Here is a 19282-nt window from a genome sequence, read left to right as displayed (position 1 = left end):
ATTGTCCCAAAAGGAAACATAGACCCTGGTTAGTGCATCTGCATCCCTTAGAATCTCGCACCATTCATGGAGATTTGAGTGGTGTGTAACAATATATTTGCTCTGCTGGCAGCTCTCCAGTTCAGGAACTTAAAGAAGACTGGAAGGGTTCTTTTCCTCTCCCCATCAACATGTTAACTTCAGCAGCAAAAGCCCAAGCTGAATCATGGACAAGAAATGTCTATTACATATCTAATCATGCAATTCAGCACCACATCACTGTCTGCACTGTGCTTGCTGCCTACCTGCATGCTTAAAAGCCCATGCAAGCCATTTCTGGGGAGTTGGGATGCCAGCTGCCTCTTACACTAAGCAAAACTATGAAAGCATCAGTATCTTTTTAAGACACCACCCACAATTAACGGCCCAAACCATTAGCCTCAGATGGGATTTAATGAGCAAAGTTTGAGGGCTTCAGAACAGCTGTTTTTGTTTTACTCCTCTTTATGGTAGAGGAACCTTTGCCCCATTATCTGACCCCCTCCTTTTATTTCAGTTAATTGCATTAAAGCCATTTCCCAACACTCAGGAATTTCCAAATCCATTCCTGCTCCAGGAAGGTCTGCTTGGAATTAGAGCCCCACCACCTCCTCTCTTCGTCCCACCTCCCAGTTTTTTCTCACTAGCTGGGGAAGGGGAAGCTGGCACCTTCCCCCTGCAGCTATTCAGCAAGGCACAGGTTTCCTGCACAAAATACTTCCTCCATCTCTGGTATTGTCACCATTTGCTCACTCCTGAAAATCTAGCTGCTGCTGATGATGATATATTATGTATATAACCCGCCCATCTGCCTGGGTTTTCCCAGTCACTCTGTGCAGCTCCCAACAGAATATTAAACACACAATAAACATCAATCATTAAAAACTACCCTAAACAGGGTTGCTTTCAGATGTCTTCTAAAAATCAGATAGTTGTTTATTTCTTTGACATCTGATGGGAGGGCATTCCACAGGGCAGGTGCCACTACCGAGAAAGCCCTCTGCTTGTTCCTCATAAGCTATTTCCTTTTTTCATGTGTGATACCAGACTCTTACAGTTTTGATTTTAGCCACTTCTGGACATTCTCTTTCAACTGTACTCTGCAAGTGTTTGAAGTCTGACTCTGGGGCAATTGGTCTGTGATGTGGATGGTGGTGTTTGTGAGCCCCACCCCTTTGAATTGCCTGTCTACCAATCTGCTTTGATCACTTCTAAAACAAATTCACATGATTTCCTACAACATATCCCTCACCTCTGATGCTGTCCAGTTTCAGTGAAAATTCATTGTGCCTGCTGTTTTGCTCCAGTGCTGGGGCACACACACTACTTTTTTAGCAACTAACCTTTCCCCTACAAAGCAACTACAGCAAGGATGGCAGTAGGCGCTCTTTACAGGGAAAGGGGAGGGCAGATGAAGTTTCCCCAGAAAAAGCAGGAGCTTATTTGATGGGGAAAGGGTGTGTGGGTGAAGTTTTCCCAGAACTTCCCCCTGCAACGGCTATCTATTTCATGGAATCAAGGTACGGAACAAGTATCAAAGAATCAGGCCCAGCATTAGTACAACATTCTGTAATTAAACTCATGCCATTGCTGCTATCTAAAAGTGCTGATTTTCTCAAACAGTTCATGTTAGATTGGGGGGGGGATGTGTGACCCACATGGATGGGCTTTGTCCTTCGTGATAGAGAGATGGACACTAACCACCCAGATGAGTAGACACACACCACAGGATATTGCACATTTTCCACTCTGAATTCCTTTCCTCCATTTCAGTCTTAAGGGCATCTCCTGTAGAGCGAATCCTTCTGCAGCAAAATACTCAATGCATTCTTACAACAAATGTTTCATTTGTTCCACTGGTATGCTACAATACCATATGTGCTTACTAGTGTATATGAACCAAGGCTCTGATTCATGAACAAATACACTGCAAAAGTTCTGTCATCAACCCCACGGCACTCAATGAGTGATAGCAACAGATCTCATGCACAGGTAACATAGTCATTGTGTAGCCACTGTGCCTGGGAGAGTGATCAGCGCAGCACTCCTGAATCTCTGTAAATTTAGAAAGGAAGCTTCACTGGAGTCTGGAGTCCCAGAATGAATGGAGTGCTATATGGTATGCATAATTGTTTCCAACACGATTATCATGGAGTTTCACACACAAATGAAGTAGGTATAGTCTGGAATCATGAACCCATGTTATTCCAAATAACACTGAGTTCTCTGTAAGTGCAATTCTGTGGCTATAACCTGGGAAACACTTTTGCGTGCACCACAGAACTTCCTTCCGTGTAGCTGAAGGCATTAAAGCACCATAAAGGGGTCTTGCATAATATAATATCTTGCCTAAGTGTAAATCTTGACAGGTTTTGAGGGCCCTTCTTTCTATTTTATTCTATAAAGCTTCACTTTCTGTCAATCACTAGAGAAAGGCTAACACACATCCTGCCTTTGTTCAGTCAAAATCATAATGTTTGAGTGAGAGAGCTCTCTTCCTCATGTGGGGCCTATTGACCATGCTGACTGAGACTGATGGGAGCTGGAGTCCAACAATATCCAGAAAGCCACAGGTTAGACACCCCTAGCCTAGAGATTACTGACAGTCAATCTCTGGAACAAGGGATAGTTTCAGCACCACTAGTGGATCAACCCCATGGAATCCTGGAAAGCCAGAAATTTATTTTGGCAAAAATGTCTGTACAAGCTAATACCAATTTGGCGCAGCATCATTCTGAAGATGCCAACAAATACAACAGAGAATCAACAACTTTCTAAGGACAAGGGACTGTCATTACTTGGCATTCAGTCCATGCTTGCTCTCAGGCTATGTTGTTAGGCAGCAGGAACACCAGTCACACTAACCTGAGCAAACTCTTCATTAAGAGAACTGCCTGTGGATCACAGCCCATTTTTTGCCGCAGCAAGAATTCTATGCCCACCATTTCTAAAAGTGGCCCTTGCTCCTGATCAGGTCACCTTCAGCAACATGGTTAAACCAGGACAATATCCCATTCAGGCTAGGTAAATGCTGCACATGTGTCTTTCTAAAGCTATCACATGACCCCAGAGAGTAGACAGACCTGGTTGCTAAGGTAAATGGCAAAAAAGGCAGAAATGTCAATAAAAGTACCTCTCTGTGACTCAACCCACATTTTACTCAGAGTAGACTTGTTGGATTTAATGACTATGACTAGGTCTGTTTATTTCAATGGGTCTACTATGAGTAAAAATTAGTTGAAAACATCCCTGTATATTCACAGTCAGCTTGTCCTGTGACTTCCAGTTTCTCACACTAGTGAGGGAAGAACAGTGCTAGCAGACAAGTTCTGCCGTTTGAAATATTCATCACACAGTAGGTTTCTGTGAGGACATCATCCCTCTGCCACACATAGGGCACTGGTGTGCGGCAATCTTTTCTCTGAATATCTTCTTGCATTGATCCTGAAATGTGCAAGGCTTATCTTATAGGATTTATTCTTAGCCTACCCTGAGCTTCACACTAGGGAAGCCTCTGACACCAAAACCAACATGAGTGGTAGAATTCCTTGCTACATAGCTTGTATTCTTCTCACAGCGTAAGTTCTGCTGTCTGCAAGAGTTTAGCCCGTCCATATAACTAGAAAAGTTTCTCCTTAGCCAACAGAGTGAACTCAAGAAAATAGAATGGGAAAGGTAGTCTTAGAAGTCTCTCTCTGTGTTCTTTGTCTGAAGACAGTGTTCTATCGATGTCTGGCTCAGTTCTTGACTTCTGCCCAAACTGATGCATGTTTAGAAATATTGGAAAGGGGGGAAATACCTACTGTTGCCAGGTAACAGCATCCACTGTGTTCCCTGCCACCTTCATGAACCTGTGAGATACAGAAAATATGTGAGCTTCTGGAAATGAGAGTGGTCCACACATACATACATACATACATACATACATACATACATACTTGCACTCACAGCTCACATCAGTACAGGCCACTAACATTCCCAAGAAGTCCAAGTATGACATACTGTTCTTCTGCTATGCAATATCACATCAACATTGAATCAGTAGGCTTTTGTCAATTAAAAGTAATAGTTGGATATAGCAAAACCCATACTCTTATTTACTCCAGTTCTGATTGGAAAGAAGATTCTTTTTGGAAAGGAGAACCTAAGCTAAACTGGACCCATTAATGAAACTCTCCGAAGGGGTTGGTGAAGGTTCTCAGGGTGCTATGATACTACTGCAATAGCTTCAGATTAGCCCTTTGGTACCGCAGTTGCTCCAAGAACTGACTCCCTAGGGAACAGGGAGAATCAGAAGGATCCAAGAATGAATCTCCTAGAGTGTCTGCACCCCAAAAACTCTGAAAGGAAAGGAAGCTTAAAGTGTGCTCCCAGCATCTCCAAGAACCAAAAAACATTTCTTTCCTTGTAGTTTGGTGTTGCGCACCCAGCATGCATATCAAAAACCATGCTACGTTATCTTAGATAGCAAATTTCCAAGGCTTTATGATGCATGCAGTATGGTTTGCAGCAAACAGCACATCAGAGAGCTGTACATGACAATAAGGAAAGTCAGAATTTGGTAGGCCTCTTGCAACTTTGCCAGTTTTGCATGGCAGAAACCACCACACTTTGCTGAGACTGACTTATTCAAATTTGCATGATTATTTTGACTGCAGTGTTTTGGTTTAGCAAAAACAGGGGCAACAGAAGCCCCCAAAAATCAGGAGAAGTTTGGAGCAGGGGCAATAAGATATGGGAAGACAATAGGACGTTCCCTTCCCCCAAAAGCTCCTTTTGGTTTTTCTGTGTGTACATTTTCAAATCTTCTCCATAGCCATGGCAGCCATGTAAAAAGAACAAGGGCAAGATGCAACACGTTGGGTGGGTGGGCTTAATACCATGTCTCGTATCATATGTTGTGGCTCTGTGACTTGAAACATGCTATGCACATAGACACACACACGGCAGACAGCAGCCTGTTTGTTTGTTTGTTTGTTAGTATGTGTGTCAGTTTGATTGGGAATATGAAAAAAAAAAGTCTCTAAGGTTCTAGGGCTCCACTTAGGTTCATGGTGTGTGCAAGATGCTCACAACACAGATAGTTTGGATGCTATGAATTTTTCAACTAGCATAGGAGAACTGGAATACAGGCGTCTCCATCTCTTCTACCATCAAGAGTAGGGATAGCCAACATGGTGCCCTCCAACTCTGGCTGGGGTTATGAGAGCTGAATGACATCTGGAAGGCACCACATTGGCTCACCATGATCTAGAGCCCCATAGAACTGATATTTGATTCATCCCCTTTATTGCTGTCAGGAAGGCAGCCAGAATAGTTATTTGTTTGAGCAGTCTCAACATTATCTAGAAAAATATGCACATTTAATGTAATTCTCAGTTCCTCGCTGTGTACATAAATAGCAAAGATGGGCAGAGTAATGAACATGATATGTTGGGCAGTCAATGTGCTCCAGTGGTGATTTATACATTCTGTTCTCCCCATGCCCATCCACATGGAATGAAATGTTAATTTGCAGTCCTGTGAAATGATATGTGCTACTAAATTAAAGACATGGAGAAGTTCAGCCCCAACTAATAACATTTATATGTAGCTCATCTCTCTGTGGTTCTTTCCTCTTTCTTTCACAGCCAGGGGAGGAGCGTGTTTTCTTTTCTATTCGTATTTCTTTGGTTGCGGTGCTTTTAAACAGAGTGCACAACATCTGTACCATTGTGTACATATGCTACAAATAATTTCATGATACATTATAAAAAAATCTATAATCTGGTAGGTAAGGCTACTGTATTTATCATCCACATCTTGTGGTTGACTTCATTCATTTCCATCAATATGTGTATAGTTCAATAGGAATGTCCTTTTTCTTAAGGTTAATGAAGTCAGGATTGTGGGGGGTTTCTTATCTCTTCCATACAGACAATCATATTTAGCTCTCCTATGAATTCTATTATGTCCCTCTATATTTGATGCCCCAAACAATATACAGTGTTCTTTACTGAGGCCAAAGCAGAGCCAAGTACCATGGTCCTGTTGCTCCCAGTGTTTTAGATAGGTTTGTCTGTGCTAATGAAACCAAGGCTGGCTTTCTCCTAATTTGGAGTACCATTGCACTGCTAACCTTGTTAAAAGAGCAATACCTCTGCTCAATATGTGCATATTCAGCACTTCTTTCATCTTTTCTGATTGGCAATAGTTTCCATTCCCTTTTGCTGAATTTCATTTGTTGCCCATCCAGCTGTCCAAGTTATCATGATTGCTTTGCATGCTATCTCTGTCCTGCAAAGCTTCTGAGTACTTTACAAATTTGGTAAGCATCGTGTCCACCCTAAGACATTCTATGTGCACATTTATGCACCCTCATATCCAAACCAGAGCACTTTCAACTTTAAAATCTATCTCCATGTTTCCAGTCCACACTAGTGGATTGTGCTTGATTGGATATATGAATGCTGTGGACCTAAGGTCCATTTTGGGTATGCACACAGGCACGTGTTTACCTGTCCAGGCACACTTTTTTATTTCGTTTTTGAAATATCAAGCTTACCAGAAAATGAGATCTGCACAAAGGAGCAGCCAAGAATAATAATAATAATAATAATTAAAAAAATGTGTCACTCCAAGCGAGGCAAGGATTTGGAGTTGCTGGTATAAAAGGTTACCACTTCCTTTCTTCCTCTTTTCTTTTCACACTTCCTGTACCCACAAGGGCAAATGTTAGTTTTACTTTCAGTACAGCTCTTTTGAGCAGTTCTGTGCAAAAGAGCTTTTTTTAAAAATAAAAATTCCACGAACATGCCCACAGCAACAGGAAAAGGGCAGGCTGCATTGTTTCCTTTGGGCTGATGGAAACAAAATGGAAGTAGGGGGTGTGGCAAAATAGGAAAGGCGATCTACTTCTTAGTGGATGAGTCTTTGTCAGCATGAGCAGACAAGCTTTTGAAATATTTAGAGGACCACTTCTCAATTTATGATTTCCCTATGTTGACGGGATCACGTTATGTGCAACCCCTCCCTGATCCCTTCATCTCTACCCCACCTGGTGATATTTCTTACCCCCACAGGGAGCCTCCTAGGTGATAATTCATTTACAAAGACTAGAAGAGTCTTTGAAAAACAGAAGTGGCAGGAACAATGTTCAGAAGGTGAAGCTGGTGCCATATCAAGTATCCAGCTGGAACCAATTGGTCAAACACTGGACCAGATGATTCATCCAGCCAGATCTTGATAACACAAGTTCATAGGCAAGATGTCATCTGCTGATCCAAAAAGCATATCTACATTTTCCATACCTCCCTTTCTGGTATCCACATGGCAACAACCCTAACAGCTGAGTATCTGTAAAAAATGGGATTGCTGGATATACACAAGGTTCCCTTGGAACACCTGTCCTATCCCTAGTTGAAATAATTAATCTCCTCTGAATGTTCAACTGTTTAACAACTTGTATTCCCACCTGATGATATTTCCTTCTACTTGTATTTCCATTTTGCATATGTGAAATGACATCAAAAGCCTTGCTAAAATACAATGCCTACTGTTCTAGCCTGATCTAATAGAGCAGATCCCTGCCAAAAGTCTGCTAGGTTGGCTTTCCCTGTTGTCGTCTTCATAAATCTATGCCAGCTACTAGCAATTACCCTGTTTTCCCATAGGTGCTTAAAACAGATTGATTTATAACCCATTCTAATAACTTCCAGGGTATAAAAGTCAGACTAATGGGCCTATAACTCCTCAATTTCTCCTTTCTTGCTTCTTAAATATAGCCATTATATATCTGTCCTTCTCCATTCTTCTGAGACATCTTCTTTCTTCCATGAAGACTCGAGATAATTGGTACATCCTCATGAGATTTCTTTGGCACGTGATGGTTTTTCTTTGATGTGTGACTTTCTCCCCTGACCCACATCTGTTTTCTCTCCCTGTGTGTCATATATCTACTTTGAAGAGCACATCAGTTTACAGAGTGTGCAGTTTAGGCATCAGGTAAGTGGGTTATGAACAAGCAAGTTGGGAAGGAATGGTCCTCAAGTCCTAGACCATTTCCCTACTTGTATATCTACAGTGACAGTCAGTCACTGGATGGGAATCTAAGGGCTGCTTCATATGTTATACCATGTGTAACAATGGCATTCACTGTAATATGGTGAAAGCATACATAGATGATGTTCTGCTACCACTCCACAGATGACTCATTTATTTCAGAGCTACATAGTGGGTAGTAACTTTTGCTTAACTTTTAACTTTTGCTCAGTAGAAATTAATTGAAATTAATGAATGTGACTAAGGTTCATTAATTTCAATGGGTCTACTCTGAGTAACAGTTAGTTGAAGACTACCCAATATTTTTCCCCATATTAAATCCAGTTTTTCTACATGTACATCTGTACTACATGACCAAATATCTATGGCATAAGAGAGCCTCATAATACATTTCCACACAGTTTCACACTTTGAAAGTGTTTTTACTACTCTGGTTTCCGTTGCTGGGGAGGCCCAGTGTTTGGTCCAGGTACTTCAAAGGGTATTTTGGTCATATGGTCAGACTCACAGCTAGGAAGTCAGCAGATTATGCGACAACAAACTCAATATTTTGCCTCATAAATTTATATATTTTGCTAAGCAGAGGCAGAAGAATTATTGAATACTTAAATAAAAACAAAATAATCATTTACATAATTCTTCCACGTATCTTTTAACCATTGGAGAAAAAAAATTATGTTCACCTTACCAGAAAAAACACAACCCTCTCACACAAAGAAAGCAGAAAAATCTGGAACACATCTTATTTTACAAAAGGGGGGGATATGGTGTAATGTCTTTCTATGCCTCCTCCCTTAAGATATGGGGTCTGTGAATTTTTAAAGAATCTCATTCACAAAGCCTGGTTTAAATTTTTATTCAGGTGCTAAGTATTCCAGTCAAAATGGAGAATACTAAAGAGTACAAAAATGCCAAAATACATATACAATGAACACTTGGCCTCAGTGAGACAACTGAGGCATAACTCCCCTTTAAAGAATGTGTATGGATTTACATAAAAAGAGGAACTGCTGCACTCTGGAAACACACTCATCAAGTTCTCGTCACACGTACCGAACCCTCTCTAGGGCTGTGGTCCACGAAAACCAGTTTTGCTAGTTTGCAGCAATTGCCAGCTTTTCACAACACAGATTGGCTGCTATCTCCTGACATCACAGATCCCCCACCCTCCCTCCCTCCTTGGAGCATTTTAGCAGATTTCCCACCCCTTCACAAACACCCCCCAAAAAAGGGGGGTGGCATACATGAACTTTTTATGGTTTAAACATGCAAACTCCCCCCCCCCACACACACACACTGGTCATTGCCAGAAGTTGGGGGAAAGGGCATGACAGATGACTCAGTCCATATTGGATTCAGTCCATATTTGATTCACTGATAAAGCCTTCTGTCAAAAGCACTGCAAATGCAGGCTAGAATCCAGGCTCACTTTGAGTGAGGAAAGCATGTACTTTATTAAGCCATCCTTCAGCTCTGCTTCCACTGCTTCCCTTCTCTCTTTCCCTCTGCCCAGCTAAGTTTATATGCATACTGCCATCTCAAAAGGTGGGATATAAATGTAAATACTGCAACAACTACTATTACTACTAATAGTAGTAGTAGTAATAGTAGCAGCAGTATAATTTAGAGACCAGAAAGCTGGAGAGAAAGGGCCACATGGCCTTCAGTGTAAGAGAAGGAAATATAATTATGAGGTTTTAGTTTAATTATGAATTATGGTGCTGGAGGAGACTCTTGGACTGCAAGAGTCCATGGACTGCAAGAAGATCAAACCTATCCATTCTTAAGGAATTCTGCCCCAAGTGCTCACTGGAAGGGCAGATCCTGAAGCTGAGACTCCTACACTTTGGCCACCTCATGAGAAGAGAAGACTCCCTAGAAAAGACCCTGATGTTGGGAAAGATGGAGGGCACAGGGAGAAGGGGACGACGGAGGATGAGATGGTTGGACAGTGTTCTCGAAGCCACCAGCATGAGTCTGACCAAACTGTGGGAGGCAGTGGAAGACAGGAGTGCCTGGCATGCTCTGGTCCATGGGGTCATGAAGAGTCGGACACGACTAAATGACTAAACAACAAAGCTTAAAAGCAATAGTTTCAGAGAAAACTAGTATCCTCTATCTTGGATTCACACCTAGGAAGGCTGCACACAGTGAAAGAGGGACACCAGTTTCCTATATACAAGGATGCCAGAAGGCACCATTGCACTTCTAAGAAGGGAAATAATTTTTTTATCTGATATTTCTGGAGAGGAAAATATAACATCACATTCTACTCACCAAATATCCTCCATCGTTTAGGAACCAAGTTCCACACAGGGACTGAACCTAGGCTGAGGTCATCTCAGTCTCCCTGCTAACAACTCTGCTGATTCTTTGGGAACTCTGAGAAATGCTACGACTCCTGACCCTCCACCCCACAAAGTAGGGAACAGATACAGACTGTTCTGAGCAGCTCTGGTTCCCTGAATAGCCTAATTAACACTTCATCAAGTGGGGCTGGCTGTCCCATCTGTGGAAATTCCCTTGCACCTGACCACATGTCCGTCTCCGATTCTTCTCTCTGCCCTGCAGGCAGCCAACCAGCTCAGTAGTACTAAAGGAACAAAATACACCGAGTTCCCAAAGCATCTCTCCTTCCCCAAACACAGCAAGATTTCAGGTACAATATTGTGTTAGTATTCATTTCAGGGAAACCTGATTCACAATTCTGTCTGGGCAGACACAGGGAATCAGTTTGCTTTTAACATGTAGATAGTCGGTCTTTTAAAGAAAAAGAAAAAACTCAAGGGTTGACAGTCCAAGACCACATTCACACTGGACGTTTAAAGCACTATGATATCACTTGAAACAGACATGGCTTCCGCCAGAGAATTCTGGGAGCTGCAGTTGGTTTAGGGTGCTGTCAGGGAACTGACATCGGAGGAAAGGGAAGTGGTAGGGCTCCCAGAGACTGGGAGAAAGTCAACAGCCAAAGCAGGGACCAGCAGGGGGAGCGCGGGGTCTCTGGAGGAGGATCTCAGTAATGCTGAGAGAGACGCAGCAGCCCAGGCAGGAAGCAGCAGGGGAGAGAAAGGGGTGAGAGACACTTCGAGCGAAAATAGCGGGGAGGTGTCAGAAGCAACTGCAGGGAGACCTATGCTTCGCCGGAAGCTGTCACGTCGTGAGTCCAGGAGACGCGTTTCCGTTAAGGAACTTCTTTGCTGGAAGCGCTTCCGCAGACAGCCACTGTCGGACTCTACAAGTGACTAGAGCAGACATGTCTGAGGAGCTCTGTCACACACAGAGGTTTGTGGGGTCGCACAAACTCTGAAGGGGCACTATTTTAAGCACAAGCAGCTAATCATCCCCCGATAGCAGTCCGACAGTCTCTGTACGCTGCCTGTGCAGGAGAAGGCATCATGAGCGACCCAGCAGGAGCCGGAGCCGCAGGGGGTGGAGCTGGTCCAAGCTTGGAAGACAGATACCGAGCATTGGAGGTCCAACTTGCGCTGCAGACGGCGAGGCTCGAGGAGAGGAGGGCTCAAGATGCAGACAAGAAGGGGAGAACCACTCAGTTCCCCAGAAAGGTACCAGGATTAGTGCAGAAGTTTGGGGGGGACCCCAAGGATTACCATGCCTTTAGGACTGAAATGCAATATGCCCTGAATGTGCAGTTTGATGAGTTCCCTGATGAGGAATCCCGAGTTGCTTTCGTAATTGGGCATCTTGAGAAGGGGGCGCGAGATTGGGTTCGACCCCTGATGGCAACGCACAACGATATCCTGAAGGACACTATGAAATTCTTTCGTGCAATGGATATCATGTTCTCCAGCGATATTGAGGAGGGGGTAGTGCGCAGACAGCTAATGGCTTGCAAGCAGGGAAGCAGATCTGTCCGTGAGTACTGGACTGAATTTACCATGCTGATTCACAGATTGGGGTGGGATTTATCGGCAGCACCCATTCAGATGCTATTTGAAGAAGGTCTTTCTTCAGCTGTGAAAGACGAGCTGGCCAGGAGCCCCAGGGCGGTGTCTATGGATCAGCTGACCAAATCTGCGCTGACCATTGGAGCGCGCCAGGAGGCAAGAGCCTTGGAGAGGCGGGAAGGGAGAGGGGAACGTTGGAAGGAGTTACGCATTCCAGACATTCCTGAGCCAGCTTTCCCGCCGGCAGAGCCGATGGAAATCGGAACAGCCCGCGCGCGCGCAGTTTCAAAGCCCAGTGAGGGGGCGAAGAAGGAGGGGAAGGGACCCCGGAAATGCTATCTCTGCCAACAGCCAGGCCACTTTGCCAGAGTCTGCCCCCAGAGGAAGGAATGGCAAGGGATGGTGGGAACTGTTGAGGGGGAAGAGCAGGGAGAAACGGAGCAGGTAAAAGCCAACGCCTGGTTGCCAGCAGGGCACTGCAGCCAGGCCAAAGAGCAGTGAAAGTGCCCCTTCCCCAAGTGCCAGTGCCAGAAGCTCCTCGACCTGCTCTAGTGATTGAAGTGTCGCTAGAGTTGCAAAATGGACACCCCCTAAAAATAAAGGCGCTGTTGGACTCAGGCAGCTCCTGCAATTTCATGAGCAAGGAGTTTGCTGCTGAACACCAGATACAGACTATCCCCTTAAGCAACCCCCTGCAGGTGACCACGATCGATGGCAGAGAACTGTTGGGAGGAGGCGTCAGCTTGCAGACCATCCCAATGATAATGAGGGTGGCAAGGCACACAGAACTGATAGCGTTTAATGTGGCCACCTTGGGAGGCGCTCCCATTATTTTGGGAATGAGCTGGCTAGCCCTACATGATCCGCTGGTGGGCTGGCATCAAAGAGTGGTTTCCTTCGGTTCCGCACATTGCTTAGAACACTGCAGGGGGGAAAAGGGGTCAGCAGGGGCCCAAGCCACCCTAGCAGGGACGGAAGTGATGGAGAAGGGGAAGGTGCCATCACAGTATGCTGATCTCAGCGACGTGTTCAGCGAGAAGGAAGCTGACCAACTACCCCCGCATAGGCCCTTTGATTGCCAGATCAATTTACTCCCTGGAGCACAGCTTCCTGTAGGCAGGTTGTATGCCATGTCAGACAGGGAGATGCAGGAGTTGCGAGCGTTCATTGACAAGAACCTGAAGAGAGGCTTCATCAGAGAGTCCAAGGCAGCGGGGGGTAGCCCAGTGTTTTTGTGGATAAAAAGAACACGGACAAGCCGAGGCTGGTATGTGACTTTCGGGCCCTAAATGCAGTGACAGAGCCGGTGGCTTTTCCTATGCCCAGGATTGATGATATTTTGACCAGGGTGCGAAAAGGAAAGATTTTTACAAAGCTGGACCTAAGGGGGGCGTACAACCTGATACGTATAAGGAAAGGGGATGAATGGAAGACCACCATGTTCACCCCTTTGGGGGCATTTGAATATCTCGTTATGCCTTTTGGATTACAAGCAGGCTCCGCGTGTTTTCAAGCCTTTATGAACCATGTACTGGGGCCTTTGCTCTACAAGAATTGCGTGGCCTTCTTAGATGACGTGTTGGTGTATTCGGAGAATGAGGAGCAACATGTGAGAGACGTCAGAGAAGTGTTGAGCAGGCTGCAAGCCAACAGACTGTGGGTGAAACTGGAGAAGTGTCAGTTTCATACCAAGGAGGTGGAATTCCTGGGGTACCGCTTGTCAGACAAGGGGTTGGCCATGGACCCCGGCAAGGTTCAAGCGGTGCTGGAATGGAAAACACCCAAGACTAAGAAGGATGTGCAGAGGTTCCTAGGGTTTGGAAACTTTTATCGTAAGTTCATCCGAAACTTCGCTCACCTGACGGCGCCCATCACGGACTGTCTCAGCAGCAAAAAGAAGTTTGTTTGGACGGGGGAGGCGGAGCGAGCGTTTGAGGAACTGAAAAAGGCCTTCGCCTCTGACGAACAACTTCTACATGTGGATTTACAAAAAAAGCTGAGGGTCGAAACAGACGCTTCTGACAGAGCCATAGGGGCGGTGCTTCTTCTGCAGCCGGGGAAGGAGGGGTCCGAGTGGCGACCGTGTGCCTTCTTTTCGCGAAAGCTGAACAAATCTGAGAGAAACTACACGGTGTACGACCGGGAACTTCTTGCGATTTATGAGGCCTTCCGGAGATGGAGGCACCTACTAATTGGTGCACAACAGAAGGTGCAAGTGCGCACGGACCATAAGAATCTAGAGTATTGGAGAACTGCGCGAGTGCTCAACCAACGGCAGTTGAGATGGGCCCAGGAGTTCTCCAAATTTAACTTTGAGATTTGTTACGTACCAGGCCCGGAGAACGTTAGGGCGGACGCTCTCTCACGCAAACCTGAATATTTGGAGGGAGAGGGTGCACCCGAAGAGACCCATGTCATTCCCGAGGATCGCTGGGTGTGTGGGGCGGCATTGGTGGGGCTAAGGGAACTGATAGAGGGAACGGTGCAGGATGAATATGCCCAGGACAAACTCAGGGGTCTCAGGAGGGAGGGAGACAAACCCGGGGGTTTTGAGGAGAGAAACGGGGCGTTGTACTACAAGGGAGCGTTATACGTACCTGAAGGAGAATTGAGGGAAAAGGTACTCAAGCAACTGCACGATAGCCCCACAGCAGGGCGTTTTGGGCAACACAAAACCATGTGGCTGGTTACCAGGGAATTCTGGTGGCCCAAGGTCAGGGAAGATGTGCGGGAGTATGTGAGAGGGTGTGACCGATGTCAACGAGCCAAGGGGGAGAGGCGGGCACCGGCAGGTTTATTAGAACCACTACCCACGCCGGAAAGACCATGGGAGGCAGTGGCAATAGATTTTATGACTGATCTGCCCAGGTCCAAAGGGAAGACAGCCATTATGGTTGTGGTAGACCTGTTAACCAAGATGGCCCACTTTATAGCCTGCTCACATGCGGTCACAGCAGAAGAAACCGCTAAATTGTTTGTGGAAAATGTGTTTAGATTGCATGGTGCCCCCTTGAGGGTGGTTTCGGACCGAGGGAAACAATTTACTTCCAGGTTCTGGAGGAAGCTCATGAGCTTATTGCATGTAGAGGTGAATTTTTCCACTGCCCGCCATCCAGAAACCAACGGGCAGGCGGAAAGAGCTAATGGTGTCCTCCAGCAATATTTGAGGTGTTATGTGAATGACAGAGAGAATGATTGGGTGGAGAAGCTGGCGTTGGCAGAATTTGCCTATAACAATGCGGAGAACGTGTCCACGGGAATGAGCCCTTTTTTGGCCAATCACGGGTGTCATCCCCGAGCCTTCCCAGGGGGGGAGGGGAAGAACTGGAGCGTTCCAGCCGCAGAACAGTTCGTTGAAGAAATGGAAGCGATCCATCGCCAGCTCCAACTTAATTTAAACAGGGCGAAGGAGGAATATAAGAGGCAGGCAGACAAAACCAGAAGGGAAGGAGAAAGCATTAGGGTGGGGGACCAGGTGTGGTTGTCCACCCAAGGGTTACCATTTAAAGGAGGTTGTAAGAAGTTAAGACCCAAAAGGCTGGGCCCATTTGAAGTCACGCAACAGGTCAACCCAGTGGCTTTCAGACTCCGGTTACCTAACCACATGAAGTTGCACCCAGTGTTCCACAGATCATTGCTGTCACCGTATATAGGGGACAGAGAGGGGAGGGTCAATAGGGGACCAGCTATGGAGGAAAAAGAACACAGCTACCATGTAGCGGAGATTCTCGATTCCAGGTGGAGGGGAGAGCAAGTAGAGTATTTGGTAATGTGGGAAGGGGAGCCGGAGTCGGAAAACACCTGGGTCAGGGCAGAGGATGTAGATGACGAGGTTTTGATTGAAACTTTTCATCAGAGATTCCCTCGGAAACCCCAGCCAGTGGCGAGGTTCCGGAGGGAATACTTCGCCACCACCGACGAAGAAGAAGAGTTGGAGGGGTTCGCCGATTCCGAGGTGGAGGAGGATTCAGCGAGTCGGAACGAAGACCGATGGAGGGAAATGTTCGAGACGTCGGAAGATGAAGAGGATTCTTTTAGGGGTTTCAGCTCCTCACCGCCCAGAGGAGAGAGTAGGGGCGGGGGAGAGGGGGGCCCTGGAGGGGAGGTGGATGTCAGGGAACTGACATCGGAGGAAAGGGAAGTGGTAGGGCTCCCAGAGACTGGGAGAAAGTCAACAGCCAAAGCAGGGACCAGCAGGGGGAGCGCGGGGTCTCTGGAGGAGGATCTCAGTAATGCTGAGAGAGACGCAGCAGCCCAGGCAGGAAGCAGCAGGGGAGAGAAAGGGGTGAGAGACACTTTGAGCGAAAATAGCGGGGAGGTGTCAGAAGCAACTGCAGGGAGACCTATGCTTCGCCGGAAGCTGTCACGTCGTGAGTCCAGGAGACGCGTTTCCGTTAAGGAACTTCTTTGCTGGAAGCGCTTCCGCAGACAGCCACTGTCGGACTCTACAAGTGACTAGAGCAGACATGTCTGAGGAGCTCTGTCACACACAGAGGTTTGTGGGGTCGCACAAACTCTGAAGGGGCACTATTTTAAGCACAAGCAGCTAATCATCCCCCGATAGGTGCTGAGAACCATTGTTGTTGTTGTTTAGTCGTTTAGTCGTGTCCGACTCTTCGTGACCCCATGGACCAGAGCACGCCAGGCACTTCTGTCCTCCACTGCCTCCCGCAGTTTGATCAAACTCATGCTAGTAGCTTCAAGAACACCATCCAACCATCTCATTCTCTGTCGTCCCCTTCTCCTTGTGCCCTCCATCTTTCCCAACATCAGGGTCTTTTCCAGGGAGTCCTCTCTTCTCATGAGGTGGCCAAAGTATTGGAGCCTCAGCTTCACGATCTGTACTTCCAGTGAGCACTCAGGGCTGATTTCCTTCAGAATGGAGAGGTTTGATCTTCTTGCAGTCCATGGGACTCTCAAGAGTCTCCTCCAGCACCATAATTCAAAAGCATCAATTCTTCGGCGATCAGCCTTCTTTATGGTCCAGCTCTCACTTCCATACATCACTACTGGGAAAACCATGGCTTTTACTATACGGACCTTTGTTGGCAAGGTGATGTCTCTGCTTTTTAAGATGTTGTCTAGGTTTGCCATCGCCTTTCTCCCAAGGAGCAGGCGTCTTTTAATTTCGTGACTGCTGTCACCATCTGCACTGATCATGGAGCCCAAGAAAGTAAAATCTCTCACTGCCTCCATTTCTTCCCCATCTATTTGCCAGGAGTTGATGGGCCCAGTGGCCATGATCTTCGTTTTTTTGATGTTGAGCTTCAGACCATATTTTGCGCTCTCCTCTTTCACCCTCATTAAAAGGTTCTTTAATTCCTCTTCACTTTCTGCCATCAAGGTTGTGTCATCTGCATATCTGAGGTTGTTGATATTTCTTCCGGCAATCTTAATTCCGGCTTGGGATTCATCCAGCCCAGCCTTTCGCATGATGAATTCTGCATATAAGCTGAGAACCATTAGGAGACCACTAATCCTCTCACAGAGCTATAATTGCCTATAGTTCCCTGGAAAGAGCAATTAGATGTGATAACACTCTGAGGGAAAGGGCAAGCCATATGACTAAATAGTACTTTCCTGCTCCACAGTAGAGAGGACAGTGGCACAATTCCCCACAAAGTTAGAGAAATCAACACCAAGTCTTAAAAGTGATGAAAGGGCAACAGGGAAAATACTAGAGTGCCACAATTCAGCAGTGGCATCACCCATATTTTCTATAATAAATGAGTGAATGCATAAATTATGCCAGATCCAGAGAAAACAGCCACTGTGTAGAATGGCCATAGCTCAGTGGCAGAACATGTGCCTTATATGGAGAGTGTCCATATAATCAATTTTCATTTTTTCAACCTTAAATTCAGTTCTCCACATCTTGCAGGAAATTGTGAATTATTTTTTTAAAAAACTTCTCATGAAAATTCATCAGCATCTTAGTGCAAATTTCTCCTAATAAATACATTTTGATATTCAGTTTTGACTAATGCACACATTTTGCAATCTTCCCCACTGTAATGCATTTCTGTACATTGTTTTTGCTAATAATTTCATGTTTATGCACTCTTTACCCTAATATATGCATTATTTAGTTGGAGAACTTGCATCAAAAAATTCAGATGAGTGTTATGTTTCTGTTTGCATGTTGTTTCAGAAAGTGCAAATTTGACAAATTCACTCTTAAATGAAAACTGCAACAAATTTCTCCTTTACCCCTGCCTCAGAGTAAGCGTGGATAGGATCACACATTAACCAATTTTAAAATTTTCACCATACTCTCACCACATACATGTCTTTAAAGCTAAATAAACCTAGTTCTTTTGGCCTTTCCTCGTGGGATTTGCCTTCTAGCCTATTTGCCATCTTTGTAGGTTGCCCAGAAATGTTTCCAATTTGTTCATCAGCTTTACTACCTAGAAGATGTGGCAGCATGCTTTCTTCCTCAGCGTTACAGCTAATGCTGCCAATGTTACATTATTTTGCTGTAACTCCACATATGCCCCCTTTCTATTTTTACGTATTTAACAAAATTTATATACTGCTTGATTATTATTATTTTTTAAAAAAACCTCTTAGCAGAGGCAGAAAATATAGCATTATATATATTATCAATAAAAACAATTTAAGCCAGGTATTTAATAATATTTTAAAAATGATTTAAATCAACAGTAGCTAAAATGAAATCAAGCACGTGTCACTTTAGGCCTGCCTAAACAAAAATGTTTAAAACAAAAGCAGAAAATAGTACAGCAAAGATGTCTGCCTGGTGTCAATAGACAGGGTTAGGGTTAGGGTTCCAAAATGTATGCTGACTTGTGTGGAATGAGTCTTATGTGGCATCTGCAACAGTGCTAGTTCTGCAGATCAAACTGGTCAAAAGGGCATATATGGGGTAAGGCAGACCCTTAAGTAAACTGGTCCCGAGCTGCTAATGGTTTTATATATTAACAATATACTAATGATATACTATTATATACTAATGGTAACGTCTTGAACTTGGACCAATAGCAAATGGGCAACCTGTGCAGATATCTGAGCAGAGGTGTTATATATTGACAGGGTATCACTCCTCTCAGCAACTGTGCTGCAGCATTCTGCACTAACTGTAGCTTCTGTAGAAAGGGAAGCCCCACAAAGAGTGCATTGCAGTAATCCAATATTGAAGCTGAACTAATGTGATCAAGCTCTGCTGGTCCAGAAATGATTGTAGCTGTGTCACCAGACACAGCTGATAAAAAGTGCTTCTAGCCATTGAGGTTACCTGGGGCTCCAGTGACAGGGATATGATATTTGCACACCTGAGTCTTCTTTGTTTGCAT

General features: G+C 45.1%; 1 protein-coding gene across 1 annotated transcript in view; it reads right to left on the bottom strand.

Annotated features, from left to right (window-relative positions):
- Positions 1-19282, bottom strand: part of HPSE2 (heparanase 2 (inactive)) — a 120743-nt gene that overhangs the window by 20249 nt on the left and 81212 nt on the right. Inside the window, exon 6 of the mRNA XM_082224989.1 lies at positions 3822-3869. Within this exon, the coding sequence (XP_082081115.1) occupies positions 3822-3869 (48 nt within the window). The remainder of the gene's footprint in view (positions 1-3821; positions 3870-19282) is intronic.

This window comes from Podarcis vaucheri, assembly GCF_965113315.1.
Source record: "Podarcis vaucheri genome assembly, chromosome: 5".
Taxonomy (NCBI): domain Eukaryota; kingdom Metazoa; phylum Chordata; class Lepidosauria; order Squamata; family Lacertidae; genus Podarcis; species Podarcis vaucheri.
The sequence above is the reverse complement of the archived record's forward strand: the minus strand, read 5'-3'. Positions and strand labels throughout refer to the sequence as shown.